This window comes from Protomyctophum parallelum, assembly GCF_964188405.1.
Source record: "Protomyctophum parallelum genome assembly, chromosome: 17".
Taxonomy (NCBI): Eukaryota; Metazoa; Chordata; class Actinopteri; order Myctophiformes; family Myctophidae; genus Protomyctophum; species Protomyctophum parallelum.
Window position 1 is genome coordinate 1512401 of NC_139719.1, and position 15705 is coordinate 1528105.

The 15705-nt window shown below is 40.2% G+C and overlaps 1 protein-coding gene across 1 annotated transcript in view; it reads left to right on the forward strand.

Moving 5' to 3' along the window:
* Positions 1 to 15213, forward strand: part of LOC310874101 (NACHT, LRR and PYD domains-containing protein 3-like) — a 43965-nt gene extending 28752 nt beyond the window's left edge. The window contains exons 13-21 of the mRNA XM_083786776.1: positions 3175 to 3331; positions 6800 to 6828; positions 7260 to 7367; positions 7802 to 7978; positions 9264 to 9426; positions 9884 to 9948; positions 10436 to 10564; positions 11197 to 11246; positions 13956 to 15213. Of these exons, the coding sequence (XP_083642902.1) occupies positions 3175 to 3331; positions 6800 to 6828; positions 7260 to 7367; positions 7802 to 7978; positions 9264 to 9426; positions 9884 to 9948; positions 10436 to 10564; positions 11197 to 11246; positions 13956 to 14503 (1426 nt within the window). The 3' untranslated portion in view covers positions 14504 to 15213. The remainder of the gene's footprint in view (positions 1 to 3174; positions 3332 to 6799; positions 6829 to 7259; positions 7368 to 7801; positions 7979 to 9263; positions 9427 to 9883; positions 9949 to 10435; positions 10565 to 11196; positions 11247 to 13955) is intronic.
* Positions 15214 to 15705: the final 492 nt, after the last annotated feature.

Here is a 15705-nt window from a genome sequence, read left to right on the forward strand (position 1 = left end):
TTGTAAAGCTTTTACAACGTTTAGGCAGTAAATATGCAATGTTGTTGTTCAGTCTTCATTTCACTCCTTCAACTGCTGGTTGAAGTCTTTCATATCAAAATGTGTTGTCAAGTGGTGTCTATATCTCTGGATAACTAGATAGGAGATGTTTTAGTTAACTTCAATGACAGTGAACTAGGTATAATTTGTTTTGATAATCTCTTATTTAATCTGCATTCACAGACTTGCTAGCTGTAAACTCAGAAAGACAGACGTTGAAGATGTGTCTTCAGCTCTCAGCTCTAATCCTTCCCATTTGAGAGAATTGGACCTCAGTGAAAACGACCTGCAAGACTCAGGACTCTGTGCTTCACTGAAGAGCCCACACTGTAGAGTGGAAGTTCTAAAGTAAAATACATTTACCACATTTATTTTGATCACTTCTGTTTTATTATGTACTGTATTATGTGAATATAATATGAATGCTGTGGTGAGAATGTATTAATAAGCTTGATATTGATCGTGTAATATCCCTTTAAGGCAAATGTATAGGCTACTTCGACATGCAACGTGGTTGCGCACCGAAAATAGCTGATCTACAAGCTCACTGTCTCCAAATGTCTTAATGCTCAGGGTGGGATCTATGTTGGTTCTCTGCTCTACATGTAAAATGTCTTGAGACAACTTGTTGTGAGTCGACACTTTAATAAAATTGAACTGAATTGAATCACAGCGCGGCGAGGACACAACACTTGTGAGCTTGCAGATCGGCTATTTTCGACGTTCAACCCCTTGTAGCTACGCCACAGTTATCGAGCTTTACCGTGGTACGCATTAATACGTAATCAATAGTCTGCATCTACCTACTGTACTAATCAATTATCACTCTATTAGTCTAGGTCTGTGGTTCCCAAATGTACCACATTGGATAATTCTTTCATAATTCTTATACAAGCTCACAATGCTGCGATTGGCTATTTTCAGCAAAAATCTGTCATTATGACGGCATCAAGGCCCGCCACAATACATTTTAGTCAAATAAATCAACTGTAGATTTAGTCGACTAAAACTTATGACATTTAGTCGACTAAAAGTAGACTAAACACTAAAACATTCCAGGTGACTAAAATGTGACTAAAACTAAATGAAAGCTATTCAAGAGACTATGACTAAAACTAAAATCAATGCTGCCAAAACAACACTGGACTTATAACATTGTGTAGGTTATGAAATGTTATAATATTGTAGGTTATTAAATGTTATAATATTGTAGGTTATGATGCATGTTATAATATTGTAGGTTATTAAATGTTATAATATTATAGGTTATGAAATGGTATAATATTGTAGGTTATGAAATGTTATAATAGTGTAGGTTATGATGCATGTTATAATATTGGGGTCAAGTCAAACTAACAGTAAAGCCTACAGCTGTGGCCCAGCCTGAGGAGACAGGGAACAGAAATAGAGACTGAATGCTGGTCTCCAGCAGCTTGTTTGTAAAGCTTTTACAACGTTTAGGCAGTAAATATGCAATGTTGTTGTTCAGTCTTCATTTCACTCCTTCAACTGCTGGTTGAAGTCTTTGATATCAAAATGTGTTGTCAAGTGGTGTCTATATCTCTGGATAACTAGATAGGAGATGTTTTAGTTAACTTCAATGACAGTGAACTAGGTATAATTTGTTTTGATAATCTCTTATTTAATCTGCATTCACAGACTTGCTAGCTGTAAACTCAGAAAGACAGACGTTGAAGATGTGTCTTCAGCTCTCAGCTCTAATCCTTCCCATTTGAGAGAATTGGACCTCAGTGAAAACGACCTGCAAGACTCAGGACTCTGTGCTTCACTGAAGAGCCCACACTGTAGAGTGGAAGTTCTAAAGTAAAATACATTTACCACATTTATTTTGATCACTTCTGTTTTATTATGTACTGTATTATGTGAATATAATATGAATGCTGTGGTGAGAATGTATTAATAAGCTTGATATTGATCGTGTAATATCCCTTTAAGGCAAATGTATAGGCTACTTCGACATGCAACGTGGTTGCGCACCGAAAATAGCTGATCTACAAGCTCACTGTCTCCAAATGTCTTAATGCTCAGGGTGGGATCTATGTTGGTTCTCTGCTCTACATGTAAAATGTCTTGAGACAACTTGTTGTGAGTCGACACTTTAATAAAATTGAACTGAATTGAATCACAGCGCGGCGAGGACACAACACTTGTGAGCTTGCAGATCGGCTATTTTCGACGTTCAACCCCTTGTAGCTACGCCACAGTTATCGAGCTTTACCGTGGTACGCATTAATACGTAATCAATAGTCTGCATCTACCTACTGTACTAATCAATTATCACTCTATTAGTCTAGGTCTGTGGTTCCCAAATGTACCACATTGGATAATTCTTTCATAATTCTTATACAAGCTGACAATGCTGCGATTGGCTATTTTCAGCAAAAATCTGTCATTATGACGGCATCAAGGCCCGCCACAATACATTTTAGTCAAATAAATCAACTGTAGATTTAGTCGACTAAAACTTATGACATTTAGTCGACTAAAACTAGACTAAACACTAAAACATTCCAGGTGACTAAAATGTGACTAAAACTAAATGAAAGCTATTCAAGAGACTATGACTAAAACTAAAATCAATGCTGCCAAAACAACACTGGACTTATAACATTGTGTAGGTTATGAAATGTTATAATATTGTAGGTTATTAAATGTTATAATATTGTAGGTTATGATGCATGTTATAATATTGTAGGTTATTAAATGTTATAATATTGTAGGTTATGAAATGGTATAATATTGTAGGTTATGAAATGTTATAATAGTGTACGTTATGATGCATGTTATAATATTGGGGTCAAGTCAAACTAACAGTAAAGCCTACAGCTGTGGCCCAGCCTGAGGAGACAGGGAACAGAAATAGAGACTGAATGCTGGTCTCCAGCAGCTTGTTTGTAAAGCTTTTACAACATTTAGGCAGTAAATATGCAATGTTGTTGTTCAGTCTTCATTTCACTCCTTCAACTGCTGGTTGAAGTCTTTGATATCAAAATGTGTTGTCAAGTGGTGTCTATATCTCTGGATAACTAGATAGGAGATGTTTTAATTAACTTCAATGACAGTGAACTAGGTATCATTTGTTTTTATAATCTCTTATTTAATCTGCATTTACAGACTTGCTGGCTGTAAACTCAGAAAGACAGACGTTGAAGTTGTGGCTTCAGCTCTCAGCTCTAATCCTTCCCATTTGAGAGAATTGGACCTCAGTGAAAACGACCTGCAAGACTCAGGACTCTGTGCTTCACTGAAGAGCCCACACTGTAGACTGGAAGTTCTAAAGTCAGATACATTTACCACATTTATTTTGATCACTTCTGTTTAATTATGTACTGTATTATGTGAATATAATATGAATGCTGTGGTGAGAATGTATTAATAAGCTTGATATTGAACGCGTAATATCCCTTTAAGGCAAATGTATAGGCTACTTCGACATACAACGTGGTTGCGCACCGAAAGTAGCTGATCTACAAGCTCACTGTCTCCAAATGTCTTAATGCTCAGGGTGGGATCTATGTTGGTTCTCTGCTCTACATGTAAAGTGTCTTGAGACAACTTGTTGTGAGTCGACACTTTAATAAAATTGAACTGAATTGAATCACAGCGCGTCGAGGACACAACACTTGTGAGCTTGCAGATCGGCAATTTTTGACGTTCAACCTTTTGTAGCTACACCACAGTTATCGAGCTTAACCGTGGTACGCATTAATACGTAATCAATAGTCTGCATCTACCTACTGTACTAATCTATTATCACTCTATTAGTCTAGGTATGTGGTTCCCAAACTGAGGGTCTGGACCCCCAAGGGGGTCCCCAGAGGATTAGCTTAATGTGCAGCATTGTTTTCTCACTGAACAGTAGACAAACCAACAGTATAAGTGTACAGTATACAGAGTATCTGTACATTTCTAAAGCCCAAACCACACCAAAGGGTTGGGTCGGGACAAAGTGTTTTTTTTTAAGATAAACCACACCAATGAAACTCATTGTGTTGCATTGGAGTGGTTGATGTAAAAACAAAAAGAAAGAAAAGGTTTTGTCCCGACCCGACCCTTTGGTGTGGTTTAGGATTTAAGGTACAATTAAATCACTTTAAAAACATTTTTAAAACCAAATTGTCAAATATTACGGAAGAAAGTCGCAAACATTGTGAAAATATCTGATCTACAAGCTCACTGTGAGGCATTGTGAGCCTGTAGTTTGGCTATTTTCATAATATGTATCAGTGAAACTGAAAGTAATGCCTATAATTCCAAGTACTTGTCAGGTAGGGGTCTCCCAAGTTCAGATATGATTATTTAGGTATAATTTGTTTTTATAATCTCTTATTTAATCTGCATTAACAGACTTGCTGGCTGTAAACTCAGAAAGACAGACGTTGAAGATGTGTCTTCAGCTCTCAGCTCTAATCCTTCCCATTTGAGAGAATTGGACCTCAGTAAAAACGACCTGCAGGACTCAGGACTCTGTGCTTCACTGAAGAGCCCACACTGTAGACTGGAAGTTCTAAAGTAAGATACATTTACCACATTTATTTTGATCACTTCTGTTTTATTATGTACTGTATTATGTGCATATAATATGATTGCTGTGGTGAGAATATTAATAAGCTTGATATCATGCAGGTAACCCAAGCTTATGGGCCTGAGTAGATAAAATTACCCAAATATGTTTGAAAGTGTAATAATCCTTTAAGGCAAATGTATAAGCTTCTGAGCTACTTCGTCATACAACTGGATTACACACCATAAACAGCTGATGTACAAACTCACAACGCGTTGAGGAAGCAACGCTGGTGAGCTTGTAGATTGTCTATTTTATACGTGCGACCCGTTGTAGCTACGCCACAGTTATCAAGCTTTACCGAGGTACGCAACAGATCTACACATAATCAATATCCTGCATCTACCTACTGTACCAATCAAATATCATTCTATTAGTCTAGGCCTGTGGTTCCCAAACTGAGGGTCTGGACCCCCAACGGGGTCCCCAGATGATTAGCTTAACTAGTGTGGTTTCTCACTCAACAGTAAACACACCAACATACAGTTTAAGTGTATACAGACTAGTAACTGCACATTTCAATGTAATGACTGTTAAAATATTTTTAAAACCAATTTGGTAAATTGGCGAATATTACGGAAGACGCAAACACAACATGTATCTGTGCAGCCGAGTCAAACTAAATGAAATGCATACAATTCTTGCTTGTCAGGGTATTGGGTCCTCAGTTCAAATAATTGTTTAGGTATCATTTGTATTGATAATCTCTTATTTAATCTGCATTCACAGACTTGCTGGCTGTAAACTCAGAAATACAGACGTTAAAGATGTGTCTTCAGCTCTCAGCTCTAATCCTTCCCATTTGAGAGAATTGGACCTCAGTGAAAACGACCTGCAGGACTCAGGACTCTGTGCTTCACTGAAGAGCCCACACTGTAGACTGGAAGTTCTAAAGTAAGATACATTTACCACATTCATTTTAATCACTTCTGTTTATTATGCACTGTATTATGTGCATAATAATATGATTGCTGTGGTGAGAATATTAATAAGCTTGATACCATGCAGGTAACCCAAGCTTATGGGCCTGAGTAGATACAATTACCCAAATATGTTTGAAAGTGTAATAATCCTTTAAGGCAAATGTATAAACTTCTGAGCTACTTCGTCATACAACTGGATTACACACCATAAACAGCTGATGTACAAACTCACAACGCGTCGAGGACGCAATGCTGGTGAGCTTGTAGATTGTCTATTTTATACGTGCGACCCGTTGTAGCTACGCCACAGTTATCAAGCTTTACCGAGGTACGCAACAGATCAACACATAATCAATATAATGCATCTACCTACTGTACCAATCAAATATCATTCTATTAGTCTAGGCCTGTGGTTCCCAAACTGAGGGTCTGGACCCCCAAGGGGGTCCCCAGATGATTAGCTTAATGTGCAACTAGTGTGGTTTCTCACTCAACAGTAAACACACCAACATACAGTTTAAGTGTATACAGACTAGTATCTGCACATTTCAATGTAATGACTTTTAAAATATTTTTAAAACCGATTTGGTAAATTGGCGAATATTACGGAAGACGCAAACACAACATGTATCTGTGCAGCCGAGTCAAACTAAATGAAATGCCTACAATTCTTGCTTGTCAGGGTATTGGGTCCTCAGTTCAAATAATTGTTTAGGTATAATTTGTATTGATAATCTCTTATTTAATCTGCATTCACAGACTTGCTGGCTGTAAACTCAGAAAGACAGACGTTGAAGATGTGTCTTCAGCTCTCAGCTCTAATCCTTCCCATTTGAGAGAATTGGACCTCAGTGAAAATGACCTGCAGGACTCAGGACTCTGTGCTTCACTGAAGAGCCCACACTGTAGACTGGAAGTTCTAAAGTAAGATACATTTACCACATTCATTTTAATCACTTCTGTTTATTATGCACTGTATTATGTGCATAATAATATGATTGCTGTGGTGAGAATATTAATAAGCTTGATATCATGCAGGTAACCCAAGCTTATGGGCCTGAGTAGATACAATTACCCAAATATGTTTGAAAGTGTAATAATCCTTTAAGGCAAATGTATAAACTTCTGAGCTACTTCGTCATACAACTGGATTACACACCATAAACAGCTGATGTACAAACTCACAACGCGTCGAGGACGCAATGCTGGTGAGCTTGTAGATTGTCTATTTTATACGTGCGACCCGTTGTAGCTACGCCACAGTTATCAAGCTTTACCGAGGTACGCAACAGATCAACACATAATCAATATAATGCATCTACCTACTGTACCAATCAAATATCATTCTATTAGTCTAGGCCTGTGGTTCCCAAACTGAGGGTCTGGACCCCCAAGGGGGTCCCCAGATGATTAGCTTAATGTGCAACTAGTGTGGTTTCTCACTCAACAGTAAACACACCAACATACAGTTTAAGTGTATACAGACTAGTATCTGCACATTTCAATGTAATGACTTTTAAAATATTTTTAAAACCGATTTGGTAAATTGGCGAATATTACGGAAGACGCAAACACAACATGTATCTGTGCAGCCGAGTCAAACTAAATGAAATGCCTACAATTCTTGCTTGTCAGGGTATTGGGTCCTCAGTTCAAATAATTGTTTAGGTATAATTTGTATTGATAATCTCTTATTTAATCTGCATTCACAGACTTGCTGGCTGTAAACTCAGAGAGACAGACGTTGAAGATGTGTCTTCAGCTCTCAGCTCTAATCCTTCCCATTTGAGAGAATTGGACCTCAGTGAAAACGACCTGCGGTTCTCAGGATTCTGTGCTTCACTGAAGAGCCCACACTGTAGACTGGAAGTTCTAAAGTAAGATACATTTACCACATTTATTTTGATCACTTCTGTTTAATTTTGTACTGAATTATGAGAATATAATATGATTGCTGTGGTGAGAATATTAATAAGCTTGATACCATGCAGGTAACCCAAGCTTATGGGCCTGAGTAGATAAAATTACCCAAATATGTTTGAAAGTGTATTAATCCTTTAAGGCAAATGTATAAGCTTCTGAGCTACTTCGTCATACAACTGGATTACACACCATAAACAGCTGATGTACAAACTCACAACGCGTTGAGGACGCAACGCTACAATTCTTGCTTGTCAGGATATTGGGTCCTCAGTTCAAATAATTGTAAGGTATCATTTGTTTTTATAATATCTTATTTAATCTGCATTCACAGACTTGCCTGCTGTAATCTCAGAAAGACAGACGTTGAAGATGTGTCTTCAGCTCTCAGTTCTAATCCTTCCCATTTGAGAGAATTGGACCTCAGTGAAAACGACCTGCAGGACTCAGGACTAGTGGAGCTGCTCTGTGCTTCACTGAAGAGCCCACACTGTAGACTGGAAGTTCTAAAGTAAGATACATTTACCACATTTATTTTTATCACTTCTGTTTTACTATGTACTGTATTATGTGAATATAATATGAATGCTGTGGTGAGAATGTTTAATAAGCTTGACATTGAACGCGTAATATCCCTTTAAGGCAAATGTATAGGCTACTTCGACATACAACGTGGTTGCGTACCGAAAATAGCTGATCTACTAGCTCACTGTCTCCAAATGTCTTAATGCTCTGGGATCTATGTTGGTTCTCTGCAATACATGTAAAGTGTCTTGAGACAACTTGTTGTGAGTCGACACTTTAATAAAATTGAACTGAATTGAATCACAGCGCGTCGAGGACACAACACTTGTGAGCTTGCAGATCGGCTATTTTCGACGTTCAACCCCTTGTAGCTACGAGCTTTACCGTGGTACGCATTAATACGTAATAGTCTGCATCTACCTACTGTACTAATCAATTATCATTCTATTAGTCTAGGTCTGTGGTTCCCAAACTGAGGGTCTGGACCCCCAAGGGGGTCCCCAGAGGATTAGCTTAATGTGCAGCATTGTTTTCTCAGTGAACAGTAGACAAACCAACAGTATAAGTGTACAGTATACAGAGTATCTGTACATTTCTAAAGCCCAAACCACACCAAAGGGTTGGGTCGGGACAAAGTGTTTTTTTAAGATAAACCACACCAATGAAACTCATTGAGTTGCATTGGTGTGGTTGATGTAAAAACAAATAGAAAGAAAAGGTTTTGTCCCGACCCGACCCTTTGATCTGGTTTAGGATTTAAGGTACAATTAAATTACTTTAAAAACATTTTTAAAACCAAATTGTCAAATATTACGGAAGAAAGTCACAAACATTATGAAAATAGCTGATCTACAAGCTCACTGTGAGGCATTGTGAGCTTGTAGTTTAGCTATTTTTATAATGTATCAGTGAAACTGAAAGTAATGCCTATAATTCCAAGTACTTGTCAGGTAGGGGTCTTCCAAGTTCAGATATGATTATTTAGGTATAATTTGTTTTGATAATCTATTATTTAATCTGCATTAAAACATTTTTAAAACCAAATTGTCAAATATTACGGAAGAAAGTCGCAAACATTGTGATTAATAGCTGATCTACAAGCTCACTGTGAGGCATTGTGAGCTTGTAGTTTGGCTATTTTCATAATATGTATCAGTGAAACTGAAAGTAATGCCTATAATTCTAAGTACTAGGTAGTGGTCTCCCAAGTTCAGATATGATTATTTAGGTTTAATTTGTTTTGATTTCTCTTATTTAATCTGCATTCACAGACTTGCTGGCTGTAAACTCAGAAAGACAGACGTTGAAGTTGTGTCTTCAGCTCTCAGCTCTAATCCTTCCCATTTGAGAGAATTGGACCTCAGTATAAACGACCTGCAGGACTCAGGACTAGTGGAGCTGCTCTGTGCTTCACTGAAGAGCCCACACTGTAGACTGGAAGTTCTAAAGTAAGATACATTTTCCACATTTATTTTGATCACTTCTGTTTTATTATGTACTGTATTATGTGAATAATATGAATGCTGTGGTGAGACTGTATTAATAAGCTTGATATTGAACTCATCATATCCCTTTAAGGCAAATGTATAGGCTACTTCGACATTCTCATTCTCATTTGGGTGTGTTTTTATATCAAGTCCATACAAATAAAAATGTAATTACTTCCTTAAAACTAAAACGTGCTGCGTGATGACTGATGACGTGTAGAGATACACATCAATGAAAGCCAATAAAAATGAAGCTCACCCATTTGAGTCCCATTCCTGCGCGTCCGTCCAAACACGCTACTGATTACAGAAATCATCCGTTTTTAGTCTCATTCAAGATGACATCCAGACTCGTTTTAAACGTAATCATCACGCTAACATAATGTATATGGTCATGTGTACAGGTTAGAGATAACCCCCTAGCTTTGCTGCAGGTCTCTCTGTCACTTGTAAACAAACCACTGTGCATGTGCGTGCACGTGGCCGTGCATGAGACGGACCTACGTCCCCATAGCCTGGAGGGATGCAACGCTCTGATTGGTTCAGAAACTAAGATCCTGCCATCTGAGGCTGAAACTTCAAAATAAAATGCACAAAAGGCTATTTCGCTACACCTTTAATTTAATGCCTACAATTCCAAGTGCTTCTAAGGGTGGGGGGTCCCAGTTCAATATATAAGTCTTTTGGGGGCTCCCAGTTCAATATATAAGTATTTTGGGGGTTCCCAGTTCAAACTTCAAATATGATTATGTTGGGGGTTCAGGGTTTGTTTTAATGGAACTAAAACTTCCAGGTGTGAAGGCACCCTAAGTGGGACAAGAGAGTCCTTGAAGCAGGTTTTAAATCCAGGAATAATGCATATTATAAATGTGTCATTAATTAATTAATTAATTAATTAATTAATTAATTAATTCATTCATTCATTCATTCATGTATGATTCCATCTGATGTTTCAGACTGGCTTACTGCTTCTTGTCAGAGAGATGCTGTGAAGCTCTGGCCTCAGCTGTAAGCTCTAATCCCTCCCTAAGAGAGTTGGACCTGAGACTCAACGTGGTGAATGATTCAGTCCTGAAGAACTGCAAGTGAGTAGACTTGGGCTGTGTCCATGTTGGACAGTGCAGTGTTTCCCTTTACAGTGTATTCACTCTGACACAACGCCATGCATGCAGAGAGAACAATGCAGTGCCTCAAAGAAACTATAGGATAGCAGGTCAACAATGAACATCTGTCACAATAGGCATTAAAATACTTTTTAATGTCAAGGACCCCCAAATTGACACTCATTAGCCCCACGGACCCCTATTTGAAAAGATACTCCAGGGACCCCCATAAGAGAAGATTCTTACGGCTCTAGCAGTGATTCTCAACCCGTTTAATTTCAAGGACCCCCAGTTTGACATACATTAGTCTACGGACCCCCATTTAATGGGATTTCTGTCTCTGAGACCCCAATTCATATTGCAAAATCAATGAAACACTGTAGTGTCAGCTAGTGGAGACGTTGTGTTAGACAGTCAGACATTGATGCATTGTTGTTCTACTTCCTACAGAGTGAAACACTGTAGTGTCAACTAGTGGAGACGTTGTGTTAGACAGTCAGACATTGATGCATTGTTGTTCTACTTCCTACAGAGTGAAACACTGTAGTGTCAGCTAGTGGAGACGTTGTGTTAGACAGTCAGACATTGATGCATTGTTGTTCTACTTCCTACAGAGTGAAACATGGAGGAGAAGATGGGTTTAATTCTACACTCATTTCAAAACGTGAGTATCTGTCTGTCTGTGTCAACATCACACGTTAACATTTTATACACTGTTGTATACTTGGTTGATGTTGTCCTGAAAACTCTTGTGCTCTCTACTCTGTGCTCTTGGCCTGGTCCTTAACACCATCAAGATCAGGTCATGTGGTTTGACAGAAACAATGGGCCTCATTCACTAACCTGGTCGTAAATAACATGTATTTCGTCTATATTTGGCATGAGTTCAATTCTGACGTGCGATGCATGAAAGGTGGTGCAGAGCCGTGATGTGTGCGGATCACAGGTGTGTCTCGTTTTTGTTAGAAAGTCACAAGTGATCTCCGTGTTGATCATTTGCATTGTTCCATGCTCCATTTGACGCCATACGAGACAACTGGAAATAAAAATCACACTTGTGTGAACTGAGCGGTGCAACTATACATTTATTGGTATAGTTACTGCTCTGTACTGTATTGTAGTGGGCTGTGCTCTATGCTGTACTTTGATTCTTTTTGGAAAAGGACAGAGTTACCGTGTGGGGGTCCCCGGAACATCCAGACCCCCAGGAACGTACCCAGGGGGCCGGGACGGTTCTGGCAAGCCTTTGCGCGTCCGAAATGGTTGAGAAATGACAGAGTTACCACGTTGCAGCTTTCCGTGCTCGGACAGAGAGACAGACACGTTCACATAGAGACAGACACGTACACATAGAGACAGACACGTACACAGAGAGACAGACACGTACACATAGAGACAGACACGTACACATAGAGACAGACACGTACACAGAGAGACAGACACGTACACATAGAGACAGACACGTACACAGAGAGACAGACACGTACACATAGAGACAGACACGTACACAGAGAGACAGACACGTACACATAGAGACAGACACGTACACATAGAGACAGACACGTACACATAGAGACAGGCACGTACACAGAGAGACAGACACGTACACATAGAGACAGACACGTACACATAGAGACAGACACGTTCACATAGAGACAGACACGTACACAGAGAGACAGACACGTACACAGAGAGACAGACACGTACACATAGAGACAGACATGTACACATAGAGACAGACACGTACACATAGAGACAGACACGTACACATAGAGACAGACACGTACACATATACAGACACGTACACATAGAGACAGACACGTAAACATAGACAGACACGTACACATAGAGACAGACACGTACACAGAGAGACAGACACGTACACATAGAGACAGACACATACACAGAGAGACAGACAACAGTGTTGTTTTTGGCAGCAAATTTCTATTTTAGTTTAGTCATAGTCTTTGGACTGAAACTTCATTTAGTTTTAGTCACATTTTAGTCACCTGGAATGTATTAGTGTTAGTCTAGTTTTAGTCGACTAAATGTCATAAGATTTTAGTCGACTAAATCTACAGGTGACTTAGTCGACTAAAATGTATTTTGGCGGGTCTTGATGCCGTCGTAATGAGTGTTTTTACACTTGCTGAAAATAGCTGATCTACAAGCTCACAACGCGTTGTGTTGTGACGCGTTGTGAGCTTGTAGATCAGCTATTTTCAGCATGCAACCAAATGTAAAATGACTTATACTGGATCTCTTGTCTACTAGTCCCTTCCTAACATTTTAGTCTAGTTTTTATTTGTCGACGAAATTGTCAATATATTTAGTCTTAGTTTTAGTCATCATAGCTTAGTTTTCATTTAGTTTCCATTTCAACATTTTTCGTCTTAGTTTTAGTCGACGAAAACAACACTGACAGACACATACACAGAGAGACAGACACATACACAGAGAGACAGACACGTACACATAGACAGACACGTACACAGAGAGACAGACACGTACACATATAGACAGACACGTTCACATAGACAGACACGTACACAGAGAGACAGACACATACACTGAGAGACAGACACGTACACATATAGACAGACACGTTCACATAGACAGACACGTACACAGAGAGACAGACACGTACACAGAGAGACAGACACATACACATAGAGACAGACACGTACACAGAGAGACAGACATGTACACATAGAGACAGACACGTACACATAGAGACAGACACGTACACATAGAGACAGACATGTACACATAGAGACAGACACGTACACAGAGAGACAGACACGTACACATAGAGACAGACACGTACACATAGAGACACACGTACACAGAGAGACAGTCCGTGCATGTGTGTGTGTGTGACCGTGCGTGTGTGGGTGTGTGACCGCACATGTGTGTGTGACCGCGACTGTGTGCACGTGTGGGACCGCACATGTGTGTGACTGTGAGTGTGTGTGTGACCGCGCATGTGTGTGTGTGCTTGCGACTGTGTGTGTGACTGTGAGTGTGTGTGTGACCGTGTGTGTGTGTGTGTGACCCCGCATGTGTGTGTGACCGCGTATGTGTGTGACCATGCATGTGTGTGTGTGTGTGTGTGACTGCGCACGTGTGTGTGTGTGACTGTGCGTGTGTGCAACCCTGCGTGTGTGTGTGTGTGTGTGTGTGTGTGTGTGTGTGCAACCGTGCATGTGTGTGTGTGTGTGTGTGTGTGTGTGTGTGTGTGTGTGCGACCGTGCATGTTTGTGTGTGTGTGTGTGTGTGTGTGTGGGCAAGGGTCCGACCGTGCATGTGCATTTGTGCGTGTGTGTCAGTCAGTGAATGATATTTAATGTCTCCTGTGTTGTTTTCTCATCAGATTTCCAGCGTCTCACACTGGACACAAACACAGCACACAGAAACCTCTCTCTGTCTGAGGACAACAGGAAGGTCACACGGGGGTCAGGGGGTCAGCGTCCTGATCACCCCGACAGGTTTGATGGCTGTGGTCAGGTTCTGAGTACACAGAGTGTGACTGGACGCTGTTCCTGGGAGGTAGAGTGCAGTGGAGGGGTTCATATAGGAGTAGCTGACGGAACAATCAGCAGGAAAGGACGTGGTGATGACTGTAGGCTTGGATGGACTGACAAGTCCTGGATTCTGGACTGTGATGGTGATGATGGTTCCAGGTACTCTGTCAGACACAACAGACAGCGGACTGTCCTCCCTGTCTCTGCCTCTAGAGGCTCCAACAGAGTATCAGTGTATGTGGACCGTCCCGCTGGGACTCTGTCCTTCTACACAGTGTGCTCTGACTCACTGAGACACCTGTACACCTTCCAGACCACGCCCACTCAACGTCTCTATGCTGGGTTCATGTTAGACTACTCCTCCTCCTCCTCAGTGCGTCTGTGTGAGCAGAGATAGAGGCTCTATGTGAGGGTGACATCATCAGGTGGCCATGGTTACTCAACATGTTTGAGTGAGTGCAGGTTGTCATGGTTACCACCGTCACCACGGGGTACTTTGACACTATAGCCGAGTCTGACATCATGGACTCCATATTTGGGCATGAGTAACTCATGACATCACGGTGACATCATCGTGGTGATGTATATAATCATCACAGTGACATCACACATTACAGCTCCTGGACGTTGTCATGTCAACACCCCCCATGCATTTGACCTTTGACCCAATGCATTGTGAGCTTGTAGATCTGATATTTTCAAATACTGTAGTAAAGTAATATATGGCTAATATTTGATCATTTAGCTTCTAGGACCCCCTGGAACCCCCTCAAGGACCCCCGGGGGACCCTGGACCACACTTTGAGAACCAGTTAGTGTTGATTTTGTCGACTAAAACTATGACGGAAAATGTTCGCCGACCACCTTTTTTCACTAAGGAAGACTAACATGATGACTAAAACTCTAAGACAATACTGACAATTTGCTCATCAAATGAAAACTAGACTAAAATCTTAGGGTGGAGAAGAGATCCAGTAGAACTAAAAGACAAGTCATTTTATGCTTGGTTACATGCTGAAAATAGCAGATCTACAAGCTCACAACGCGTCGCACTGCAAGCTTGTAGATCGGCTATTTTCAGCATGCACCGAGTTTAAAATCACCCATTACGACGCATTATGACTAAAATATGACTAAAACTAAATGAAGCTTCATTCAAAAGACTGACTAAAATAAAATCTAAATTTGATGTCAAAATAAAACAAAAGAAACAGTGGTCTCAAAATCAGTTAAAAAATGTTAACCCTATATGTACACTTACATACATAAGAAAGTATTTTTGTAAATATATATAGGCTATTTGAAAATTGTAACACGAATGTTGTGTTGGGGTCCCTGGTACAAATATGTTCAAATGGGGGTCCCTGCAGGTACAAATATGTTCAAATGGGGGTCCCTGGTACAAATATGTTCACATGGGGGTCCGTGGTCACTGTGAGCTGTCTGTGCCAGACGGTATAAAAGGCAGCTGTGAGGTGGAGGAACACAGTCCCTGTCTTCAGTCATCTACCATGCAGACATCTACACCCCCCACTGCTCCACTTCCATCTAGACCAACCCTCCACCAGCTGACTTCACCGTCCAATCAGCTTGGACAAA